This window comes from Sitophilus oryzae, unplaced genomic scaffold (genome assembly GCF_002938485.1).
Source record: "Sitophilus oryzae breed Bouriz unplaced genomic scaffold, Soryzae_2.0 scaffold_1440_pilon_pilon, whole genome shotgun sequence".
In the NCBI taxonomy this organism is placed as follows: Eukaryota; Metazoa; Arthropoda; class Insecta; order Coleoptera; family Curculionidae; genus Sitophilus; species Sitophilus oryzae.
The window spans coordinates 1298118-1321804 of record NW_022146105.1 but is presented as its reverse complement, the minus strand read 5'-3'; the positions used below and the strand labels follow the sequence as shown (position 1 = coordinate 1321804).

Below are 23687 nucleotides of genomic sequence, written 5' to 3'. Positions count from 1 at the left end.
TCTTAAATTATTAATTTTAAAATAATTATATTTGAACCATTAAATTCTACGTAAAAAGGTGCTTTGAAAATGTTTTCATAGAAATTCAAAATTTTCCATAGCAAAAAAGTTACAGCTGTTTTAAATGTTTTCCTTCAGTTATTTTTATTGAACAATTTTTACTTGTTTTTAAAGCGCGTGTGTTTACTCCGGTAACTGGTTTAACTTAAGTAAATTGATTAACATTTATAATATATTTAAAAATAATCATCATTAATTTTATTCATGTTCATTTTTAAATAATGTTAGTGCGCCAGTCGATTTAAATAAGGCCGAGAACTTAATTTAAGACTTTATAATTGTGAAAGTAGTTCGATATCTGCTTTCTATCTAATTAATAACTTTATATTACTACATACTTAAGTTAATATTTAATGTGCGGAGAATAGGCTGTTGGAATTCGAAATAACTTTATTTGCCTATTTAACACATCGCTAACTTTTATAGTCAAAGTAATAACTTTAGGTTGCCAATTTTAAATACCAGCGGAATATGGGAAACAATTAGGAAATGTACCTGAGGCGTGGGTAGCTCGGCTAATACTTTTAAAAAACTATTTATTTTATTTTTTTAATTTTTTAAAAATATACATTTAGATGCAACGATGTTTCTCAGGGCAGAAGCAAAAATAACTGATGATAAACTGTTTTTATATACAGTATCGGACAAAATTAGAGCAACTATAGAAAAATGTGAATTTAACTCCCATCATTTATTTGAATCGGTTTATTTATTTTTGCAATGGAATGTTTCTTTCAACCAAAACATTTCGATTATTTGTTGACTTAAATGTATTCTTTATCGGTAATTTTTTGCATTTTTTTAAATATGTTGATGAAATTCTAGGACAAAATTAGAGCAACTTGATCTTTACGCAGTGTTAGTTTTCTGAGAGTGTTGATACAAGTAACCATTTTGCTCTGTAGAATGCCTCGGGCTATACATTATTTAATTGATTTGAAACAACGCATCGTTGACACCTACAAAGGTGGCATGTCGCAGGCAGACTATATGGAAGGTATATATTTTTGGGACAAATAATAATACAGCTCGGCATTTCTACTGCTTGAATCAACAGAAACATTCAGTTAGCATGGAGTACTTATGGAACAAACTCAATCATATTCAAATCTAAAATGCCACTTTATCTAAAGAAGAAAACATTAATTTAACCAATGTGTTCTACCAGTCATGTATGATGACTAATGTACTAGTCATGTATGATAATGTACAACCGTCATGTATGATGACTATATCTGTATAATGACTGATGTAAAGTATGAATAACTTTTTATCGAGATGACATCATAACATTCTGGTCTGGAAATCCTGGAAACTTTTGTGCACCAATTAATTTAATTTTTCATAGTATATTTATATTTTTTTTATACATTGCTCTTATAAGGTCTCTTATCAAATTAAAAAAATATATTTAAAAATATTTTTTAATTTATTTTCTTAGCGGTTCTGATTTTTAAAGAACATTTAAACTAAAATTGAGTCACTAAAGAAAAATTATAAATAGAATGATGTCATTTACAAGATTTAACTTTCGATCTTTAACTAAATTTATGACTGTTAGATAAATATTTCACTGACAAACGAACAACCATCAGTCATTTCTCTTTTACTATGAGAAAAAAAATCATTAGATGGCTCAGAATTAGTACATTTATGTAAAATTAAAAAAGAAATAACTTTTTCAAATAAAGTTTTTTAAAATTCTGCCAGAAAACCCATATTTCAGCTATTTATGTCTCTAAATGTTAAATTTGACAGGTATTCGAGCTTCATAGCTTCATATTCATAGTTGAAAATAAATTTCATTTAAGACCTAAGGAGATAAATGAAAAAAACATATAATGTGGATTTTTTTATTATATTTCAATACTCTTTTTTTTAATGTTGAGAGGAAATACAACAAAAGTACATGATCTTGGCAACTATACATCTCTATCAAATAAAATCGTAGATATATCCGTATGTATATCTAGTCTACTTAACTGCTCCTTCAAATCAGAATGTGTGGGCAGTGGTCATAGTGACCAATAAGATCGGAGTGTGCTAAGAAAATTCAAAGATGCAGTGCGACGGGAGGTGCCGTAACAACTCTACACACTAGAACCGAACAGTCAAAGTCTGTTTCTTCTTGCGGTTACTTCTTGAGCGCCTTAACTTTTCCCCGACACCCACGTGAGTTGCGGGAACACAAAAAAACACGCATACTGGCAGGACTAAGATGATGATTTTTAGCGTGTACTGTATTTTAGTGACGTTGAGCCTGAACGTAGCGTCGAAAACACCCTACAACCCTTCGGCGTACTATAAAAATCATTTCTACCTTCCCAGGTGTAAATATGACGATTTCAAACACGATAAAGAGATACACAAAGCGGAGTTTGTTTTCACCGGGAAGGTATCTAACGCGGACGTCGTATATAAGGAAAACGAGATTGTTTTTAGTGTGGTTGTGAGAAGATATTTTAAAAATTTATTCAAAATACCGAAAACTAGGGAGGTGCGCGTCGTCAAGACGTTAATCGAGGGTGAAGGTGTCAAGTGTCGTATTCCGATTCGACCTAAGTTCACTGCGATTTTTATCGGGAAAAAGTTCAGGGATTCAGAAGAGGCTGATATTGTTTTAAGCGTCGGACCCATACCTGTCACCCTGTATAATTTGGACAGGGTCAGTGCAGCTACAAAGGGTTAGTACTCATTTTTGATTGATTAAAGTCCAACATACTAAATTAATTTGAAAAAAGATCAAGTTTTTTGAAAAGAGTCGATGATATTGTGGTGTTGGTTCACCCTATATAACCAAATATTTTTGTGGGGATAAAAGTTTTTCGAGAAATTCATATCATTTTTAACAGTTATTTTTTTATACAGGGTCGCTCGATTATTAGGTAAAATAGAGGAGGTACCGCAAAAAGTTAAATGCAAAAGTTATAGGATTTTTAAGTATCTATTAGCGAGTAATAAATTCATGTATACAGGGTCGGTCACAAAGTCGTGGCACATCGAAGTTTTATTTTCTAAATAGGACCCCCTGTATATTATTGCATGTTTCAATTCTTCCTTCAATTGTAAGCAAAAAATCGAAATACACACAATGTACCTCAAACCAACCGTTTCCGAATTATTGACTTTTGAAAATATCACTTAAACAATTTGATTTAATTAATTTGGATATGTTCAGTTTCATTTAACGATACTATTCTGCCGAAACTGTGATACTTCATAATATTTGTCATTCTCAAGTTACTATTTACAGATGCATAAAATGAGATTATATCAAGTCTGGAAATTCCAAAATTTAAGTTTAATATTTCAATTCTTTAATTTATGTACATTGTGTATTACGATTATTGCTTAAAATTGAAGGAAGAATTAAAATATGCAATAATATACAGGGGGTTTCATTTAAAAAAAAAAATAAAGTGTGATGTGCCACAACTTTATGACCGACCCTGTATACTTAGATTTAGTAATATTTAATAGGCTTTTAAAAATCAATTACAACACTATCACAGTTTTGGCAGAATGACATCATTAAATGAAACTGAACATATCGATATTAATTAAATCAAATTAATTGTTTAAGTGATATGTTCAAAAGTCAATAAGTCGGAAACGGTTGGTTTGAGGTACATTATGTGTATTTCGATTTTTGCAATAATCTACCGGGTTTCTATTTAAGAAAATGAAACTGGGTGTGCCACGACTTTATGACCCGCCCTGTATACATAAATTTATTACTCGCCAATAGACATTTAAAAACGCTATAATTTTTGTATTTGACTTTTTGCGGTACCTTGTATATTTTACCTAATAATCGACCGTTTATATAAATAAACGCGACCCTTTATTTACTTAAATTACTTAGTTTAATGATTTTTAAGAAATTACAAAAAAAAGAGAGTTTAGAAAATTAGCAAGCTCACAAACTTATTGACAGCAATTTTTACTTAGAAAATAATAAATTAAATTAAATTATTTAGTGTTAATATTATTGTTTTTGGTTTCTAAAATTTTCTAAGTACTTTTTTGTATATATTGCCTATTAATTAACAATACTCTCGTCTCGTATGACTGCAATACAAGCACTAAGATGCGTTAATAAATTTTCTGGTGTTATGTACATGTAAACATACCCTTTCACGTATAAATACGTTTGTACTTAAACTTAACACAAGATTTTCTGCTATATTACACATAAAAAAAACACTGAGTGTAAACATTTTAAAAAAATAAATAAGTTGTGTTATTAGATCCCATAAAATTAGTTATCTTGGCATGGGATTGAAGCGTAACTTATATAAATTGGTAAGATTATCCTTTCGTGTATAAATGCATTTTTATATGAAGATGTTTGTAAATAAGATGGCTTCATTTTAACAGGACGTTATCAGATTCGTATCTCTGCGTATATCCGAGGGAGGTAAATTTTATTACATATTATGTATATTCTTTCGAGAAAACAGAAATAGAATGAAACTCTATAGGTGATAAATAGATTGAGCTGTTAAGAAATCGAATAAATCTCAGAACGCCAATGTTTTGACTATTCAGAATTAAAATAGAATATCTTCTAATGAAAAACATTTCAAAATCCAGGAACATTTTTAGAATTCTTTTTAAATTTATTGACGATAACAATTAAGAGCTGGTTATAATAAATTAAAATAATTGATTTAATTAGAGCTGTTTGTTTAGGTGTTTAATACGATAAAAAGTAACTCCTGTGTCTATTTGTAAAACTTCAGATATACAGGGTTGTTCACCACATACGACACGGAGTATTGTAGCTAAACGATGAGATTTTTACAAATTGTAAGTTTTGGGTTCGATGAAGGACTATTAGAGGTACAATTTAAAAATAATTTTACAAGATACAGGGTGTCCCAAATAAGTAAAAAATATCAAAGTTGTATTTTTTAAATGGAACACCCTGTATATTACATTTTTAGTTTCTACGATTAAAATAAAGGTAAATTTGATTAAGATTTATTATACTTAAACCTTGCCGTTTTGAAATATTTTTTCAATTTTGTGAAATTGCAGTAAAATTTTAAGGCTTCATTTCTCCAGAAGTATCAAAGTTTTTAATACTAAATATTTACTGAAGTTTATTTACTGATCAGTTATTGTGTTGCAATAATAAAATAATACTACCTTATACAGAGTGTCTAAAAATTTATTTTAAATAATTATTAGCTTCAAACGGCAATAACTTGTTTAATTTAAATGGAACACCCTGTATATTTTACGAGAATCAGATGCACAATTTAATTGTCCATCAAATTATATTATACCATTTTTTACCTATTGAAAATGCATTTTCTACGAAAACTTGAAGGAATAGGTAAAGAATGGTATAATACAATTTGATAGACAATTTAATTGTGCATCTGATTCTCCTAAAATATACAGGGCATTTCATTTAAATTAAAGAAGTTATTGCCGTTTGAAGCTAATAATTATTTTTAATAAATTTTTAGACACTCTGTATAAGGTAGTATTATTTTTATTATTGCAACACAATAACTGATCAATAAATAAACTTCATTAAATATTTAGTATTAAAAACATTGATAACCTTGGAGAAATGAAGATTTTTACTGCAATTTCACAAAATTGAAAATATTTCAAAAACGGTAAGGTTTAAGTATAATAAACCTTAATCAAATTTACCTTTATTTTAATCGTAGAAACTAAAAATGTAATAATATACAGGGTGTTCCATTTAAGAAAATACAACTTTGATATTTTTTATTTATTTGGGACACTCTGTATCTTGTAAAAATATTTTTAAATTGTAGCTCTAATAGTCCTTCAACGAACCCCAAACTTACAATTTGTAAAAATCTCATCGTTTAGCTACAATACTCCGTGTCGTATGTGGTGAACAACCCTGTATATGATAAATATGAATAACCAAATATACAGTAGGGTGCATAAAAAAATATATTTTTTTCTTTAATTCGCCATAACTAAAAAGAAAAAAAAACATTTTTTTTGGTGCACCCTAATATACATATCAAGTGCAAACAGAAAAATTCTAGGTTGCCACTTAATTATTAAAAGCTTATTAAGATTTGTGTATGATTATTATAATATTTATTAACATTTTTGGGTCACACTTTTTATATTTAATATTCGTTTTTTTGATTATTTTTTTCTGTAGATATTATATTTTATGGTATCATGTCATTTTACTTCTATTTATGTTATAAATTTAATCAAATTATTATTAATTAAAACACTAATACACTTTTATTCTTGTTTATTTACATTTAGGCGTGACAAAGACATTTTCTTTCATTTCATTATAGGAATTCAGAAATAGAATGAAACTCTATAGGTGATAAATACCTTCAGCTGTTAGAAAAATCCAATAAATCTCAAAGCACTATTGTTTTGACTAATAAGAATTAAAATAGAATGAATCTCTTCTAGCGAAAAACATTTCAAAATCCAGGAAATTTTTTTCTCAAATTTATTGACAATAAAATTTCAATTTCTCTTCTCTCAACACTAATATTGAATTACAGAAAAATTACAAGTTTAAAGAACGAAAATAGAGATAATATAGAAATAAATTTTCTGTTGTATTATTTGTCAAACTGAGCGTTAGTAAATAATATTAACACTAAATAAATTAAGGCAAATAAATGTTATATCTCTGTGTTATGATCTTAACGTCGGAGTTTATTACTTACTATGAACTATATTCACAAAAAAACAAAAGGAGCTATCACAAAATAAATTTTACGATTACTATATGACACCATGGGAGTCAACGCACAATAGCTTGATATAAATGTTACATCAAGCTGTGTTTATAGGGATTTTCGTAAAATATCAGTAAGGGATATAACAATAAATATACCCCGGCAAATAATTCTGTCACTATTAAAAACCTTCCGTGATTCTTGTGACGTTTTATTACCTTGAACTTTATAAACTTTACTGATAGAATATAAATCTGTGTCAGTTCGAGTTATTTTTGGAATTGACAGCCAAAAAGTTATGTCGCCCTTAAATCGAATATCGATCCGGATCACAGTGACAAGACATAGCCTCAAAAATGTCAAGCAAATTGGAATATGTGATAATAAAAGAAAATATATTAAAATTAAATCTTTTCAGTAATGTGGAAAACCCAGCCTGATTTTTGCTATATTTTTCTTTAAGATACCAATTCAGGATAGAAATAGGAAACTGAGAAGTTCGGTTTATATGTATTAAGATTATTAAGAGGAAAATATAATTAAGGAATGCTTTGCAGGCGATTACGGCATATTTAGAAGTCGCTTTCAATTTTAATTCGGTACTTAGAGTTTTAATTAAGTCATATTGAGTTCTCAACAAAAATATGACGCTGTATAGTGCGTCATAAAGAATTTAATTTAAGATAGGTTTTAATAGTACTTCTACCTAGCCGTATACGAAATATGAGTCAATATATACCTCTTATTAATTATATTAATACAGGTTATATCTGTTATTTACTAATTAAAAGGCGTGGAATAAGAAAATATAGCTCATTTTAGTCTTATGAGAAGAGTAATGGATGTGGGGGACGTTTTTACCATCAAAAACAGCTGAAAAACATGGTTTTAAATAATTTATTTTCTCACCAAAGTTAGATATCGAAGCCTACAAAGGTATCTCTTTCCTGAATCTACATAAAATTTCTTACAAATACAGAAATTTTTATAATTTTATGACTATGTTTACTATGTTTCTAAGGCCTTTGAAAATGTGTAAAAAATAGCCAAAAATTGAACATTTTTTCGAATTTTTTTTTCGGACCTCTATTGTCTTCATTTGTTTCTAACTTTACACAACGTTTCGGTCAGATGTATTACCGACCGTTATCAGGTGGATTCAGTTTACATTAAAAATAAATTAAAATAATTTTAATTTTGGGACATGCTTTAGGTAAACAGATAATAGAATAAATATTAAGGTCTGTATATAAACAGAGTCTGTGTTATATATAATTGATTTTGCCGAAAATTATTTGATAAATCTACTATGAAATAATAGGAACGTTAAACAGAAAAGCATATTGTCGATGTGCACTAATCAGAGGGTTAATTAAAATTAATTAGAGCATTCTCACTGACACCTAACAGAATAATTATTAAAATTTACCCTTCATTGTTAAAATATGTTCCATAATTGAGTTATTTCTATACAGAGTGAACTAACAGATATAATCACAGTATTTTTAAGATGTTTAAACACATACAGCCTTAGTATTTCAGCAAACTATTTTTTATTAATAAATTATTATCATTTTATAAAGTTATGTTTATAAATGTGAAACTCGTGAGACTAATTTTCCCAATATGTGTCAAAAATCTACTTAAAAAATTACTATGTATAAAAAGTAAATGTCTTTATAGACTGAAGTAACAAAATTAATACGTTTGTAGGAAACTTTTACAAAGTTACAGGTCATTTTAAAATTACACCCGTTAAATATATCCACGCTATGTTTAGTATGGGATTTAAATAATGGCAAAAGTTGAAGTATATGACATAGACATGCTACGAGCTCATCTCCCCATGTAGCAGTTAAAGCTGATTTAATAATAAATGATGTTGTCGATTTAAAATCGTTTCAAATTTTGTTCAGTCTAAATCATGCCAGTCGCAGCTCTTTAACATTGAAATTTTATCGGTAATTAGTATAAAATTATCGAGAACCGACAGTTTAAATTTGATATGTAACAGGTAATAGAAATTAACGTACAGGGTGAAGCAGTGTTCCGAAAAAGCAGAGTATCAGTTTTTCTGTTTGGGATTTTAAATATATTTTTCGAATTATGTATGTTTTTACCGTTCAGTGAATTTGACATAAAATAACATTATTTTAGTAATAATCTATACAGAATGGTTTTGAAAATACGAAAAAAATACATATATCTATATAATGAACTGTAATTATTTATCCATAAAATTATTTGCAATATTAGACTGAAGTATATAGGCATTACATAAAATTGTTTTGTTTTACTCTGAGCAACATATGCATCTATAAAATAAAATTAAATTATCCTTGCTACATACATATTCAGCTTTTCGTTTTGATCTTATTTTACTTTTAACTGCAGCAAGTTTATATATTCAGAATCACTTAGAACACCTATAGCTGATCCTTGCAGCTAGATTTCCTTAGTATTGTTGTAAATCGTTAATTAATGAAAAACAAACTTAATTGATATGTGTTGTTATATCTAGTTGTTGTAGTACAGTTATTGCTATGCAAATTAATTCATTTTATGGATATTCCGGATTAAATAGTGATGGCGATTTAAGCTTTCATTAGTCTGCTTAAACAAATGCTAACTTTAATTAGCTGGCATTAATTGTTATTAAATTTTACTTGAATTTCACTTAAAAATTAGAGAACAAATAACTTGTATTTTTATACAAGGTGTGTAATAGGCAAGGTTTTACAATAAGAAATTACAGAAGTCTACCTAATTACAACACAACATTTTAGATAGTGATGAGCAAATGCATCAACAAGATCAAGACTCCAACGGTCTTGGTCTTGCAGTCTAATAAGTAGTCTTGGTAGTCTTGGCACTAATTTAATTGATTTTTACTAGATGCACTTTCAACATAGAAAATATTTAAATAAAGAGTTTTCAAGTATTTTAATGAAAAAATGAAACTTTAAAGAAATTTCCTTATTTTTTTGTCGTTAGGAAACACTCTGTATAGTTTTAATAGTAAGACTAGAATGCAATAGTATCGTAAAATAACCTGTACATCTTCTGGAAGTTTTAAAAATGTCATGACATGCAAATATAAACTCTTTTTACAAATTTATTAAGATAATAAAATATTTCATTCGCCAACATTCTTACATTGAGTTCAGCGTGTTTTTGTAAAAGAAATACCTGTTTTCGGTCTTATTGCCAATAATCTATTATAATATTTATTACTTTTTGATTTATAATAGGTTATTAAATTCGCGCAACTGACGTTTATGAAACGAAGTGTCGACATACAAGTTTTCGGAAAATAAAAAATGCATATTGACTGCAATTTTTCGCAAAATATATTTTGAAAATGTGTTTATTATGACGTATGTTTATTTTATTCTTCTTCTAGAATTAATGAAAACCATTATTGTTAGAATTTTTGTGTTTGGTAGTAATTTGGTGTTTTTATCCGAGAATGATAATATATTTGTATCATTTGAGTCATGAAAATACGCGATTTTTATCATGTCACATTATTAAAACTGCTGTTATTTACTAGTTGAAAGGTCTATAATTATAAAATATAAGCCATTGTAGTCTTACCAACACAGTAATAGATGTAGAAGATGTTTTAAGTTTCATCAAAAATAGCTGAAAAGAAAGGGTCCTAAAATTTGATTTTCTCACAAAACGATGGTACCTAAGCATTCAAGGGTGTATATTTTCTGAATCTGCATAAAATTTGCTACAAATGCTGAAATTTTCCTAATTTTTTGAATATGTTTTCTAGCTTTCTAAGGCTTTATTTGAAAATGTGTAAAAAATATCCAAATATTGGGTATTTTTTCGACTTTTTTCCACACATGAAAATTGGCGATTGTCGCCATGTCACCGATTTTGTTAAAACTGCCGTTATTTATTAATTAAAAGGTGTAGAATAAGAAAATATAGGCCATTGTAGTCTTACGAGAACTGTAATAGATATAGGGGACGTTTTAACCTTTATCAAAAATAGCTGAAAAACAAGGGCCAAAAAATTAATTTTCTCACAAAGCAAAGGTAACTACGCCTTCAAAGGTGTATATACATATTCTGAATCTACATAAAACTATTAAATTTTCATAATTTTATGTCTGTACTAATTAATGTCTTACTATGTTTCTGGCCTAATATACAATAATAGCCAAAAGTGTATATTTTTTCGACTTTTTTCCCCTTCATATATAGTCATTCCTCTTCTAGAATTAATAAAAAACATTATGGTTAGAATATATTGTGTGTGCCAAAAAGTTATATGTACATACATATATAGAAATATAGGAGGTAGCAATTTGGTGTTCATGAAGTGGACAAATTGGCAATTTTATTTTATCCCGACCTTCGTGGAAACAATAAAAAACGCTCTAGTTAATTGGCAAGTGCTAAACAAGGGCAAAACATATTTTTCACTGTTAAAAATTAAGAAAGTGTCATTGAAATCGGACTTTCAGAAAAGTAATCCCATTACCGATTGAATTATTGTAATGGACAGCTACCGGGAGATACCCCGTATTACCAGATTAAGCCTGGCTTATATATGCTTGTAAAATTTGCATTTTTACATCCTTAAGGCTAAGTTTGACGGCAGTGTCTCACAGTGTCTGTATCGGGCGTTATTAAGTACGTGACCTTTTTTTTTCGCTCAATTTTCATTCCAAGGCATAGCCAGAAGACAAAATCGTTGTTTTACACACATTTTTTGACACTTTAATTTTCACAACATGATATTAATATGCCGACAAGTGGATAAAAAGATGTTAGTGCGGTAGATTTCAGTCAAGTTAATAAATAATATTAAAACATATCGTTTTCAGAGATATAAGTAAACCAAGAGGAGTACAATATACATTAACTGAATACAATACATTTACAAATACATTTACTGAATACAAAATTATAAATAATGACTATAAAAACATTTAACAAATACAGGCATAAGAGACACAAGGACTTTACTTTATTTCAATTTAATATTGTAATGTTATAATGGTCTACAAACCAGTTTTATTTATATGTTAGAGCTCTTCTGTGTTTACCTATTTCTCTGAGATTTGTTTCGTTTCATCATCACGATAGCCGTATTCTTGTTCTAGCTACTTGCATGATACTTTACATGATATGTAAACACTTAATTGTAGCTAGGTATAAAAATAGTAACATGCTATAAGCCGTTCTGGGTATTATTATATTAAAAAATTAGTTTACAATGAAAATGAGATGTCATATTTAAAAGTAAAAACCACTTACTATAATAATATATAAAACTTTTTAAAGCTACGAACAATTAAAAGAAAACTTTGAAAACTTCTTGTCTATATCTGTAGCTCGTGCTATAAAGATTTATATATCCACCTGAAATTTTCCGATAAATTTACTTTTCTATTCGATCGATTTTCATTTTGCGCTTGAGTCACTTTCAAATTGACATTTTCAAAACAATTTTAATTTAAACCGATAAATAAAATTCAAACAAAAATTAAACGAAACCTTTATAGATAGATAAATTACATTTAGCATTGATATTAATAATGTAAAATTTATCGCATTCACATGGTATTTGGTATATTACATTTTTTGTTTGTTGTTCTTTTTTCATTTTTTTTTGTTTGTTGTTTGTAATAATACCAAATACCCCATGTGAATGCGATAAATTTTACATTGGTGAAACATCTAGACCCTTGAATGTTAGAATTAAAGAACAAAAATATTATTTAAGAAAGGGAGATTTTCACAAATCTAAGATTTGTCAGCATGCATGGGACGCAGGGCATAGAGTAGATTTTGATAACGCCAAAATTATAATGAAAAGAAGCGATAGTCTCTAAAAGAAAAATAAAAGAGGCTTTTTTAATACAATCTAATAAAAATAAATGTATTGCTCATGCATCTGTAGATGTTAGTAATGTATGGCAATCGCTTCTTTGATTTTAAAGAACATAACATAAATAAACATAATATACGTAAAATTTAAAAATAATCATACAGAAAGTTTGGGGCTTTTTGGTTTTACCTTATTCAGTAATTGTTATCAGGTAGTAATTGTTAATTTCGAAGTTTAACTTGGATATAATGTCATTTTAACAGAACGTCAACGGTTTCTTGTAGACGTATCTGTTAAAAAAAAAAACAAAAAACTAAAGTGTTCTCATAATAGTTTGAATTTAAATATTTTAAATAGTTTTTTTTCTTTATTCTTTGTATTTTTTTGCTTCTGACGACGGAAAGAGATAGACTTTCCGAAACGTTAAGCATTTTTTTCTTTGTTAGGCAAATTTTTATTACTGTAAACATAACAAACAAACAAACAAACAACAAACAAACAACGCTTTATTGTGCAAAAAGCCAAGACAGCTTCATCGACAAAGCACTCACAAACAACAAAATCACAAAAAAAATACAAACAACAAAAAATACACAATACAAATAATACAATTCAAAAAAATTTAAGTCTTTAAAATTACAAAAAGAATATACATGGACAATTTTAGAACAGTACGCAGTAAATAGATATAATTTTAAAGTTATAGAATATTAAATACTTGACCTTTGACCAGTGTGTGAGATGATCAAAATTTTAAAATTCAAAATTGTTCATAATCAAACATCAACAAAAAAGTCGTTTACCGCATATAGGGCTCTCTCCAATAGGTATGATTTTAGAGCCTTGCGAAATGCGGGAAAGAATGAAAGCGAATTGATATTCAAAGGCAGATGATTGTACATTTTTTTGGCATTGTACAGTATTGAACCCTTAACTAGTTCTGAGCTCGGGGTTGGCAGATAAAGATCGTGCTCTGCATTCCTAAGTGGATAGTTTGAGATGGCCTGTCGGGAATAACGAATAATAATGCTTTGGATTAAGCAAACGGATTCAAAAATGAATAAAAGAAGGAAGAGTCAGTATTTCAAATTTTAAAGGTGGGTTCTTAAATAAATTCAGTTAGAATGCAGTGGGAAGCAATAATGTGCATAAATTCGTTAGCATGTACAGGGTGTTCATGTAATCATGAATATAAGTATTACCTGAATAATTAATTGATTGCCTATAGATCCGTTTTCTCTATCAGTGTTGATTTGATTTTTGAAGTGAAACTTCTTTTTGCGTGTGCTAGAATAAAATTCAAGGCCATTGACACACAAGCCAGCGCGAGACGAAAAGTGGTAACGACAACTACGGCTGAAGAAATACGTGACACGACGTGTATTTGTTTATCATAAATATTGATATTTTAAGACAAATTTTAATGAATGTGACTCAAATTATTTTTATTAGTTAGATACTATTGGTAATACATAATTACTATACAATACACAAAATATATCATCATCATTTTCACATTCACATCGATGCCCAGTCGTTATAATTTCGATGTTATATTTTGATTTTAAAACAACAACATTATGTTGATATATGTTTATCATAATTTTTTTTATCTAATTGTTGGATGAATGTAGTGTAGATTTTATTAAGGGAAGAATAAGTTAGCGAAAAATGTCTAAAAAAAATAGAAGAGGTCTTCAAAGTTTCAATTCAAACGTTTTACTAAAAATCCCACAGTATTTAAAATACTATTAATATATTGAGAAAATGAACAAGTTTATATAAGTTTTCTTACAAATATCCACTTAGCGATTCCCGAATTTGAGTACTATGGAAATTATTTAAAATACATAAATTTTTTGAAATCTATTATCTGTGGTAGTAACATGTAGTTAATAGGTTGAATTGGATATGCATGGCTACCCAATTTATAGCCTTCTGTATGTTATTGCCGTCACATTCTCTTGGTAGGCGCTTGAAGTCTTGCTAGCCTTAGAAGTGATATTTATACCATGAATAGTAGTGTTTACCGTAGCTTGTGCTGTACAAGAATCACCCTGTATACAGGTCTGAATTTAAAATTCCATTTTGTTATTATAAAACTAGTTTAGATAATGATTTTTTCTCGCTTGAAAATGCGAAACCAGTCACTTCAGTGAATGTAGTTTACTCTTCGCTGTAGGAAAGTCATCTGTGGAAAGATTGAAATTTTCAAATTTTTAAAGAAATTCTGGCAGTGAGTTCTACTGTTCAGTCCCAATAAATATCGAACTGCTCTCTTTTGAAGTATGAAAACACGATCAAATTTTGTTGCGCAGCAAGTACCCCAGAATGGAAGGGCATAACGAAGATGTGACTCAAAAAGGGCATAATATATATATATAACTTCTGATAAGCAGTGTCCGTTTAGGTTTAGCGCCAGAAGTGTTTACAAAAAATAACTATTTTATTTTGTAGATTTTTCTTGCAGTGCAGTAGCGAAATACCCATAAAGGATTTTTTTGGAGAGATGAATCCGCCACATAGATATAGACATTTTTGTAATTTTTGTGCCCCTCTGTTGTCCGTTCTTCTTGCAACGTGTTCGGCACATTGCCACTTGAGAGCTTTCGTTCTGTAGATGACATTATTATGTTATTTATTAATTATTTATTTAATAGTTCGGTTCATGTAATTAAAAAAATATTAAATTAATTTATATAAATAAAATTTAGCCCTGCCTTTCTATAAAATTATATTTATTTTATTTTACTACCTACTATATCTTAAATGATACACCAGTAGCTTATTCATAAAATGTTTATCTAGTTTTTAAATCCAATAATCAAGTTTTATTTTTTTCCTATAAAGATATAGATATCAAAGCTAAAATAGCATCGATGCTAAGTAGATAAGAGAATATTCAAATTAATGAAATTAAGAGCAGTTAAAGTCACAACCAAACAAGTGAGAAAGCAATAATGTGCATAAATTCGTTAGCATGTACAGGGTGTTCATGTATCATAGAATATAAGTATTACCTGAATAATTAATTAATTTGTAATGCCTATAGATCCGTTTTCTCTATCAGTGTTAGATTTGATTTTTGAAGTGAAACTTCTTTGCGTGTGCTGGGAGTAAAATTCAAGGCCGTGACACACAAGCCAGCGCGAGACGAAAAGTGGTAACGACAGCCTACGGCTGAAGAAATACGTAGTGACACGACGTGTATTTGTTTATCATAAATATTGATATTTTAAGACAAATTTTGTGAATGTGACTCAAATTATTTTTATTAGTTAGATACTATTGACAATACATAATTACTATACAATACACAAATATATCTATGTCATTTTCACATTCACATCGATGCCCAGTCGTTATAATTTCGATGTTACTATATTTTGATTTTAAAACAATAACATTATGTTGATATATGTTTTATCATAATTTTTTTATCTAATTGTTGGATGAATGTAGTGTAGATTTTTATTAGGGAAGAATAAGTTAGCGAAAAATGTCTAAAAAAATAGAAGAGGTCTTCAAAGTTTCAATTCAAACGTTTTACTAAAAAATCACAAATATTTCAAATACTATTAATATATTGAGAAAATAGACAAGTTTATATAAGTTTTCTTACAAAATATCATAGCGATTCCCCGAATTTGAGTACTATGGAAATTATTTAAAATATAATTTTTTGAAATCTATTATCTGTGGTAGTAACATGTAGTTAATAGGTTGAATTGGATGTCCGTAACTACCCTTGTTTATAGCCTTCTGTATGTTATTGCCGTCGCATTCTCTTGGTAGGCGCTTAAAGTCTTTGCTAGCCTTAGAGAAGTATTAATTATATATGAATAGTAGTGTTTACCGTAACGTACTTTAATACAGAATCACCCTGTATACAGGTCTAGTTAAAATTCCATTTTGTTATTATAAAACTAGTTTAGATAATGATTTTTCTCGCTTGAAAATGCAGAAACCAGTCGCACTTCGGTCGAATGTAGTTTACTCTTCGCTGTAGGAAAGTCATCTGTGGAAAGATTGAAATTGTTCGATTTTTTCCGCAACCAGTTACAGGATTCACTGAATCATCTTGAGATATGTGTTTGTTTTAGATGAGACTGGTTTGTTTTTCTCATGAGCCTTATTTAAAGGAACGGGCTTGCCGGTAATAACGTAACCACTTGAAATTATGCAACTGCTATAATTAATCATTGCACTATTTGCAGTTTGCATATATCAAAATGCGTAATCTTATTTAGGAGATACTTAATTGCTTTATACAGTGTCACAGATAAAGTCCGCATTATATAGAATTTTATTTATTTATTGCCTTGGGTAAAAGTTGTCTTCGGTAATAGTTTTTGCTTCCAACTAGATTGAAAATGATATAACTTTTTTTTCTAAAAATCGGTATACTTACGTAAAATAGCTAATTTTTCAAATAATTTTTTAAAATTCCGTCAACAAGCCCAGTTTTAAGCCACTGATTACTTTAAATGTCACTTTTCAAAAACACCTATCAACTATTATCACAGCTATTATAATGGATGTTTTTAATATATTGATGCATATAGTATTCTCATTTTATTGAAAGAAGAACAAGCATACACAGAAGCCTGTATTTATGCTGGCGCTATTGAAATAATTATGGTATCGCTGCCATTTTAAACAATACTAATTCAGGTGTTGCTGAGTGATATAAATCATTGTGATTAAGTATCCATACACTTCTCCGCACTATTAAATTTTATGTATGTTGTTGCAGCGGACTCGGGACAGCTTTTTTCTTGTTCTGCTTCTTTTATTGCTTCAGTTAGTATTTATTTCAGTTGTTGATAGTTTTTCGTGCGATCCGACTATATTGTTAATCCTCAACCAAGGACAATGCTTTATTTTAATATTTAGCTTTAATTTTTTAATTAAATATCTGTTTATTTATTAGCTTTATTTAAGAAATATTAAGATAAATTAATACAATAATAGTGTTTCTGTAAGAATTATGCAAATCCCTATCGACAAACACCGAAACGCCAATGATTTATTGCTTTACATTAAGTGGTCATTAATATATGGCGAAATGGCCACGGTCTAGAAGCAGGCGTTTGATATTTTTTTCTAATTACAACAGTGAATAATAGTGAATTAATATATGCGTGCAGTCTATCTGTATTTTAAATCAATGCCGCTTCAGTGGGTGGATTTTATAATATTCTTTGTGGAATTATTAATGATTTCAAAGCAAATGCGCAAATTCTCCAAGTATAGTCAATACAAGGTGCACCCAAAAACTGGAGATAAAAAATGCATACATATATATATACATGGCGAGTCTTAAATGAGTTTTATAAGTGCAGCTATTTTCAGGGCTTGTAGATCTCGATATTTGACTTTTAAAATCTAAAAACCTGATTTTTCCTTCAATTTTGATAACCACTGGATTTTTTCTGGTTTTTCGTTTTTCTAAATTTAGTCTACTACTATATTGCCATTATTATCAAGATATTATGTTTTTATAATTGAAAATAGAAACAGAAACCCAAAAGTTTTTTTTTCTCACGAATATAACCGTGTTCTTGGGGTCAAAATATACAACCCTTAAAAATATTTGCTCTTACTTAAGACTCGCCCAGTATACAAAAACTGTCTGTTCTGTATTTTAGCAGTAAAGCTAATGAATTTAAACCTCGAATTTTATATTATTTAACTGTAGCTCTACTATTTTTATTAGACATTTTTTAAAATTAATTATCTCTACATTATGTTAGTATAGAAGGAATTTAAATAAATTAAACTATCACGAACAAAATTTATGAATTTACCTTTTCTAGGAAGCCAAAGGACTCTGATTCTCTATGCATAGAATATGTAACCTTATTAAAACTATGTAAATATAAAACTCGCTATTAACATCGTTACAAACTTTAGGTTATGCCTGAAGATTAAACTGTATCATACTAAATCCCACATTAAAAAAAAGGAGATATGTCATTTGACCGGAGTATTTGCTAGTTAATAACATAGTTAATGAGGGATAAATATTATAATAAAATTTATACATAAAATAGTGCAGCCAATGGTCATAAAGGTGTCACAAACCAGATTAAATGTTTAGAAATATAAATATAAAATTTGTAACGATATGGTATAATAAAATCAGATGTGTTATATATACTTAAATTGGCTGTTATACAATGTTGCGACCTAAACAGGGTTATCTTTTTGGTATAATAGCAGTCAAGACACTTAGAAACAAAGCAACACGAACTAAGAAATTTAAAAATCAGTATAATAAAGTAAAAAAAAGTGTCTGGATTTAACTTAACGAGATTATATATTACCTTACTCTACCTTAAAATATAACTCAAAGACACCTCCCATTAGTAACTTTGTGTTTCCTTATTGTCTATTGTGTATATGGTATTTTAAAATTTTTATATAAAAAAAATTAGTCTCATTTAAAGCATTTCAAAACAATAGCACATTAACGTCCTAAAATGTTTAAAACCTGTTAATTTTGCATGCTTTTCCTAATATATGTGTATAATATATCATCCATTTGTTTGTCTCACTTTGCGGTTTTCCTCCATATTAATATTTCTTCATTTATGTTTTCCTTTCTATATATTAGGGTGTATCAAAAAATATTTATTTTTCTTTTAATTTCCATGAAAATATCATTCACGATGATCAAAAAAAAGTTGTGGATTGTGGTGAAGTTTGAGATCTTAAATATTAAGAGGTGTCTCATCGTGTTTTTCTATTTCCCATTTAAATAACACGGGGAATTTTTCTCAACTGCGGAGCTCAAACGAAACAACTGCTGAGCTCAAACTTTACCAGTATTTTTTTCATCTTTGTGAAAGATATTTTTACGGTAACTAAAATAAAAAAAAAGTATTTTTCTTGGTGTACCCTAGTATATATAATAATTATCTTAATTTTATTTTTTAAGAGAGCCGTTGTTAAGTTGAATCACCCGGTATAATATCCGTGTTGAATTGTGACGAGGGAATATATGATACGGTTGTGTGGCGAGATTCGCGCTTCAGTGTTAATATTTATAAGGAATGATTTCGAGAAAAATAAGTCATATTGTCTTCAGCTCTGTGTTGTTCTTCCTTTTTTACTCAATTAGGGAAATATAACACTTCGCCAAGTTGTTTTATTATAACGGTAATATACATATATTTATTTATATACAAGGTGGACATTGTAGTAAAAAATAACAATACAATAATATCTTTCAACGAGGTGTCATACAGAGCTTTGTAGCCATGATTAGATAATAAATATAATCTATATTTTTCTGAATGTCATACAGATAATTAAATAAAAGCTTTTAGTTTGAACAGTGTTCTGCAGTAGCATTAACTTAACAGTAGGCGATGTATCATATTTGACACTTACCATGTGAATTATTATTATTAAAAACGCCACCAGAGGCGTTAGTTATATGCCGTTTTCCTATTGTCTGTATTTTTGTAACAGCTCATTCACTATTTCAGTTAAAATATTTTCAAACAAAAGCTTACAATGAAGACTCAATGAACCATCGTGAGAACGATTTCTGTAGTGGTTCGTTGCTTTTCCCGTTAAGATTTTTCGTAATATTTCTGTTTGCTAATTTATTTTAAACACTTGTTGAAATAATTAATGTCTACAGGGTGATTCACGGCCATGGTACGTTAGACGTTTATGAAGAACCGGTGATTTGAATAAAGGCGCTTGCTCCATCTGTCCAAATTATTTTCAGCATTACAGTGTTGCCGCTTCATACTAAAAGTGGTAGCATCTTTGTTATTTTAAACTGAATATTTAATATATTATTACATTTTTTGAAACTAGTTTTCGAGATAAAAAATAAAACATGCGCAAAATTGACAAAAACATGATCTTGAATAAGCATTGGTTAAATCATAAATTCGGCATAATGAAAGCTGAAATTTGGTTTAGGGGTTAAGAAAAGTCGACGTATTCGAAATCCGTGTCTGAATCTACCGATTGAATATCAAACAGGGAATAGATTGTACATTGAAATTGTATGCGTGTGTCTCTCTTTGAGTTATAACGTTATGTATAGGTCTTATACGTTATATATAGTTTCAGGGCTTTGACAAAAGCCAGTATCTGAGACTGTTTTATAGAGGTTAGTTCTCCATTTCCGATAACAGTCCAAAGTTTCTGTCTGGTTGTCGAACTCGGCACATTGATGAGGTGTTCTGCTATTTGGCCCCATTTTCCCCACAGAATCTGAATTCGCCATTATTTCTTTGCTTCAATCTATTGAAGTATTCATTGAGGAGACAGTGTCCTGTTAAAAACCCCGCGGACATCAGAAGATGTTCTTACTTAAATCAAAGAAACTCTTTGATTTTCCTCTGTCGTTAGTTCTTTGGTATTAATAATAGCGCACGTATTTTTGGTAATACGTGTTACAGCTTGACCAACAACACCATAATTTATATTTGAATAAATGTCCTAGCTGAAACGAGCGATGTTATAAATTATTATCAATGTTTGTAAAATATTATCCCACTTCTGGTGATATAAACATATTATTAGAAGTGTTGTTTTAATGTGTAAAATGTGAACGTGTATGTGGATTGACTTTAATTGTATTTTGTCTGATGATGCTCGTATGAGCGAAACACGTGTCACTGTTTAGCTTAACATAAACGTTGATACCGGGACTTTGGGGCTTTTTTTTTCTTTTTTCTTAAACTAAAATAACATTACTATTCATAAGATTTATTTTAAATCGATTCATCAATTATTGTAATCCCAGATAATTGCACAAACAATACTTGGAACATCATGTATATTCTGAGAAAGACAGATATACATAGCGCAAGTAAATTAAAGTTGGACCACCGTGTTGTGGCATTATACCGGCCCGAAAATAAGATATATTAATCGGTTTCTTTCTGATAGTTTTACGATAACGTAAGGTAAAAATCTGTCACATAAACGTAATCTTTTCCGAAACTGTTTTTTTATTTATACCTCGCCGCCCACTACGATCCCCCGCCTTTAGGGCAAGCAACGAGTTGACAAGGCTAAACTAACACAAAAGAATATCAATGTCGTATTTATACCGAACCAGAACAAGATAAAAAATTATGTAGTTTATCGTTGTGGAGATACACACTGCTCTTTTCATGTGTGCTGGGTGCATTGTTCGTTTTTTTTACACCTTTTAATTTATCCAGTCGAGACAGGCACAGGGAGAAATTATTATCTTTTAATGAGATTAGCCTTTTATATTATTCTTACTCAAGTCTTCTTCTTTTGTGGTATCTTACTCAGATCTTAAGAACAGAGCCCAACAGAGAACCAACTACTATAATAGCTCATTTTATAAAACTAATTTCAGCTGCCTGAGTATAGGCTCAGCTCTGGAGGTGGTCTAACAAAGTTTTTTGATTGCGGCAATCTTCTGGGAATAGCGTCTTTATAAAAATCGAAGATAAAATTAAGGCATTATTAATTAAAATCTATTTTTGTGTAAAAGAACACTAGATTAGTTAATAATTGATGGCTGTGTTCTTCCAGATTTTGGATTTTTAATTGTAAGATAAATATTATACAGGGTGAGTCTTAAATAAATGCAAATATTTTTAGGGCTGGTAGATCTCGATAAAAAAACATATTTTCTCTTTAGGATTGGTCAAATAAGTACAAAATAACCGAGTTATTTTACTTTGAAAATTTCCAAATAAAATGTTGCCTAAATTTTGAGAACCATTGGATTTTCTCGGGATTTTCTTTCTTGCAAATTTAATCTACTACCTATGTTGCCATATTATCAGCCATATAAGAGTCAACTAGTCTAATATAAAACATTCTCGGGGGTGTCACAGTTTTAGTTACCATACTCCTCCGAAACCGATTTTGGTGACGGCTTTGTCCGGCTTGACCGATTTTGATGAAAATTTTATATGTACATTCAGTAGGTCTGAGAATAAGTTGTCATCTATTTTTTATACCCCTGGTGCACCTACAAGTGGTAAGTGTGGTCCACTCCAAATTTTTTATTTTATTTTTTGGACAAATTTTTTATTTTTATTTTTTTATGATGTGGCATTAAAAAATACATGCAACCCTAAATTTTCACCCTTCTACCGTCAACCTCTTCTTTTAATAGCGATATTAGTAATTCAATAATTTTCAACCTCGTGGATAAAAATGATTGTTTTCCCAATAATAAAAAATATTTATTAGTTAGTCAGCTAGTAATATGTAAAGCAGAATATTGAAATTATATTCCTGTACATTAACATCAAAATGGATATCTTAATCAACTGCATGTCAATTACAAGTTGACAGTTTTATCAACAAATATGTTAAAATTCCTCTAGGTTTACTTATTTCTCTGAGACAACGTATCTCAGTTATCCACAGGAAAAAAATATAAACAAAAGTTATATTTCTGATTCTTGCGATACACACTGTATAGTAATAAACACGTATCTCGACAGTTTTATTTCTCTTAATATCTATAAAAAATCAGACTCATATCCCACCTTAAAAAAAAAGAATAATATAAAAAGGAACCGAAAAGGAAAATCTACGAAGTAATAAAAGTAAAAATTCCCGAAGTGACCTAGCTAGGCGACTTGAATCGTTTTTTTTCTCTTCTCTATGCCGGTTTCCCAACAGTTCGAAATCGGCCCACACGAGAACGAACGCCCAGTGTAGGCTGATTAGTTCAACATGTTACCAACAGCTATGTCTACTGTCACTGGACGGTCTGACTACGTTTTTTTCACGCTTTCTTAAAAACTATCGGCGCCTAAATACCTACTGCTTGCGATGTCTTAAGTGCAGTTACTTTTAATGGCGCCGTATTTAAAAAGTAACGAACATGGGCAGTAAATTAAATATTACTTATATTATAGCGCCATCCTTTATGAAATGCGTAGAAAATAGTAATTGTCCGGTTGGGTAAAAGCAAGATTCAATCTAGGCGCTTAAAGTGTTAAGTATTTTAACGTTTAAATTTAGTAAGTGGAGAAAAAATATCTTCGTTTCGAATTTTAAGTTTTGATTTACAACAGAAAGTGTGAACT

At 29.3% G+C, this 23687-nt stretch overlaps 1 protein-coding gene across 4 annotated transcripts in view; it reads left to right on the top strand.

Moving 5' to 3' along the window:
* The window catches only part of LOC115876692 (agrin-like), a 272204-nt gene that overhangs the window by 11060 nt on the left and 237457 nt on the right, over positions 1 to 23687 (top strand). For 3 of the 4 annotated variants that reach the window (XM_030892578.1, XM_030892577.1, XM_030892576.1), the window contains exon 1: positions 2151 to 2744. The exons of the other annotated variant lie outside the window; for it this stretch is intronic. In XM_030892578.1, the coding sequence (XP_030748438.1) occupies positions 2279 to 2744 (466 nt within the window). In that variant the 5' untranslated portion in view covers positions 2151 to 2278. Of the gene's footprint in view, positions 1 to 2150; positions 2745 to 23687 lie in introns of those variants that run through there. 4 annotated transcript variants of the gene reach the window in all.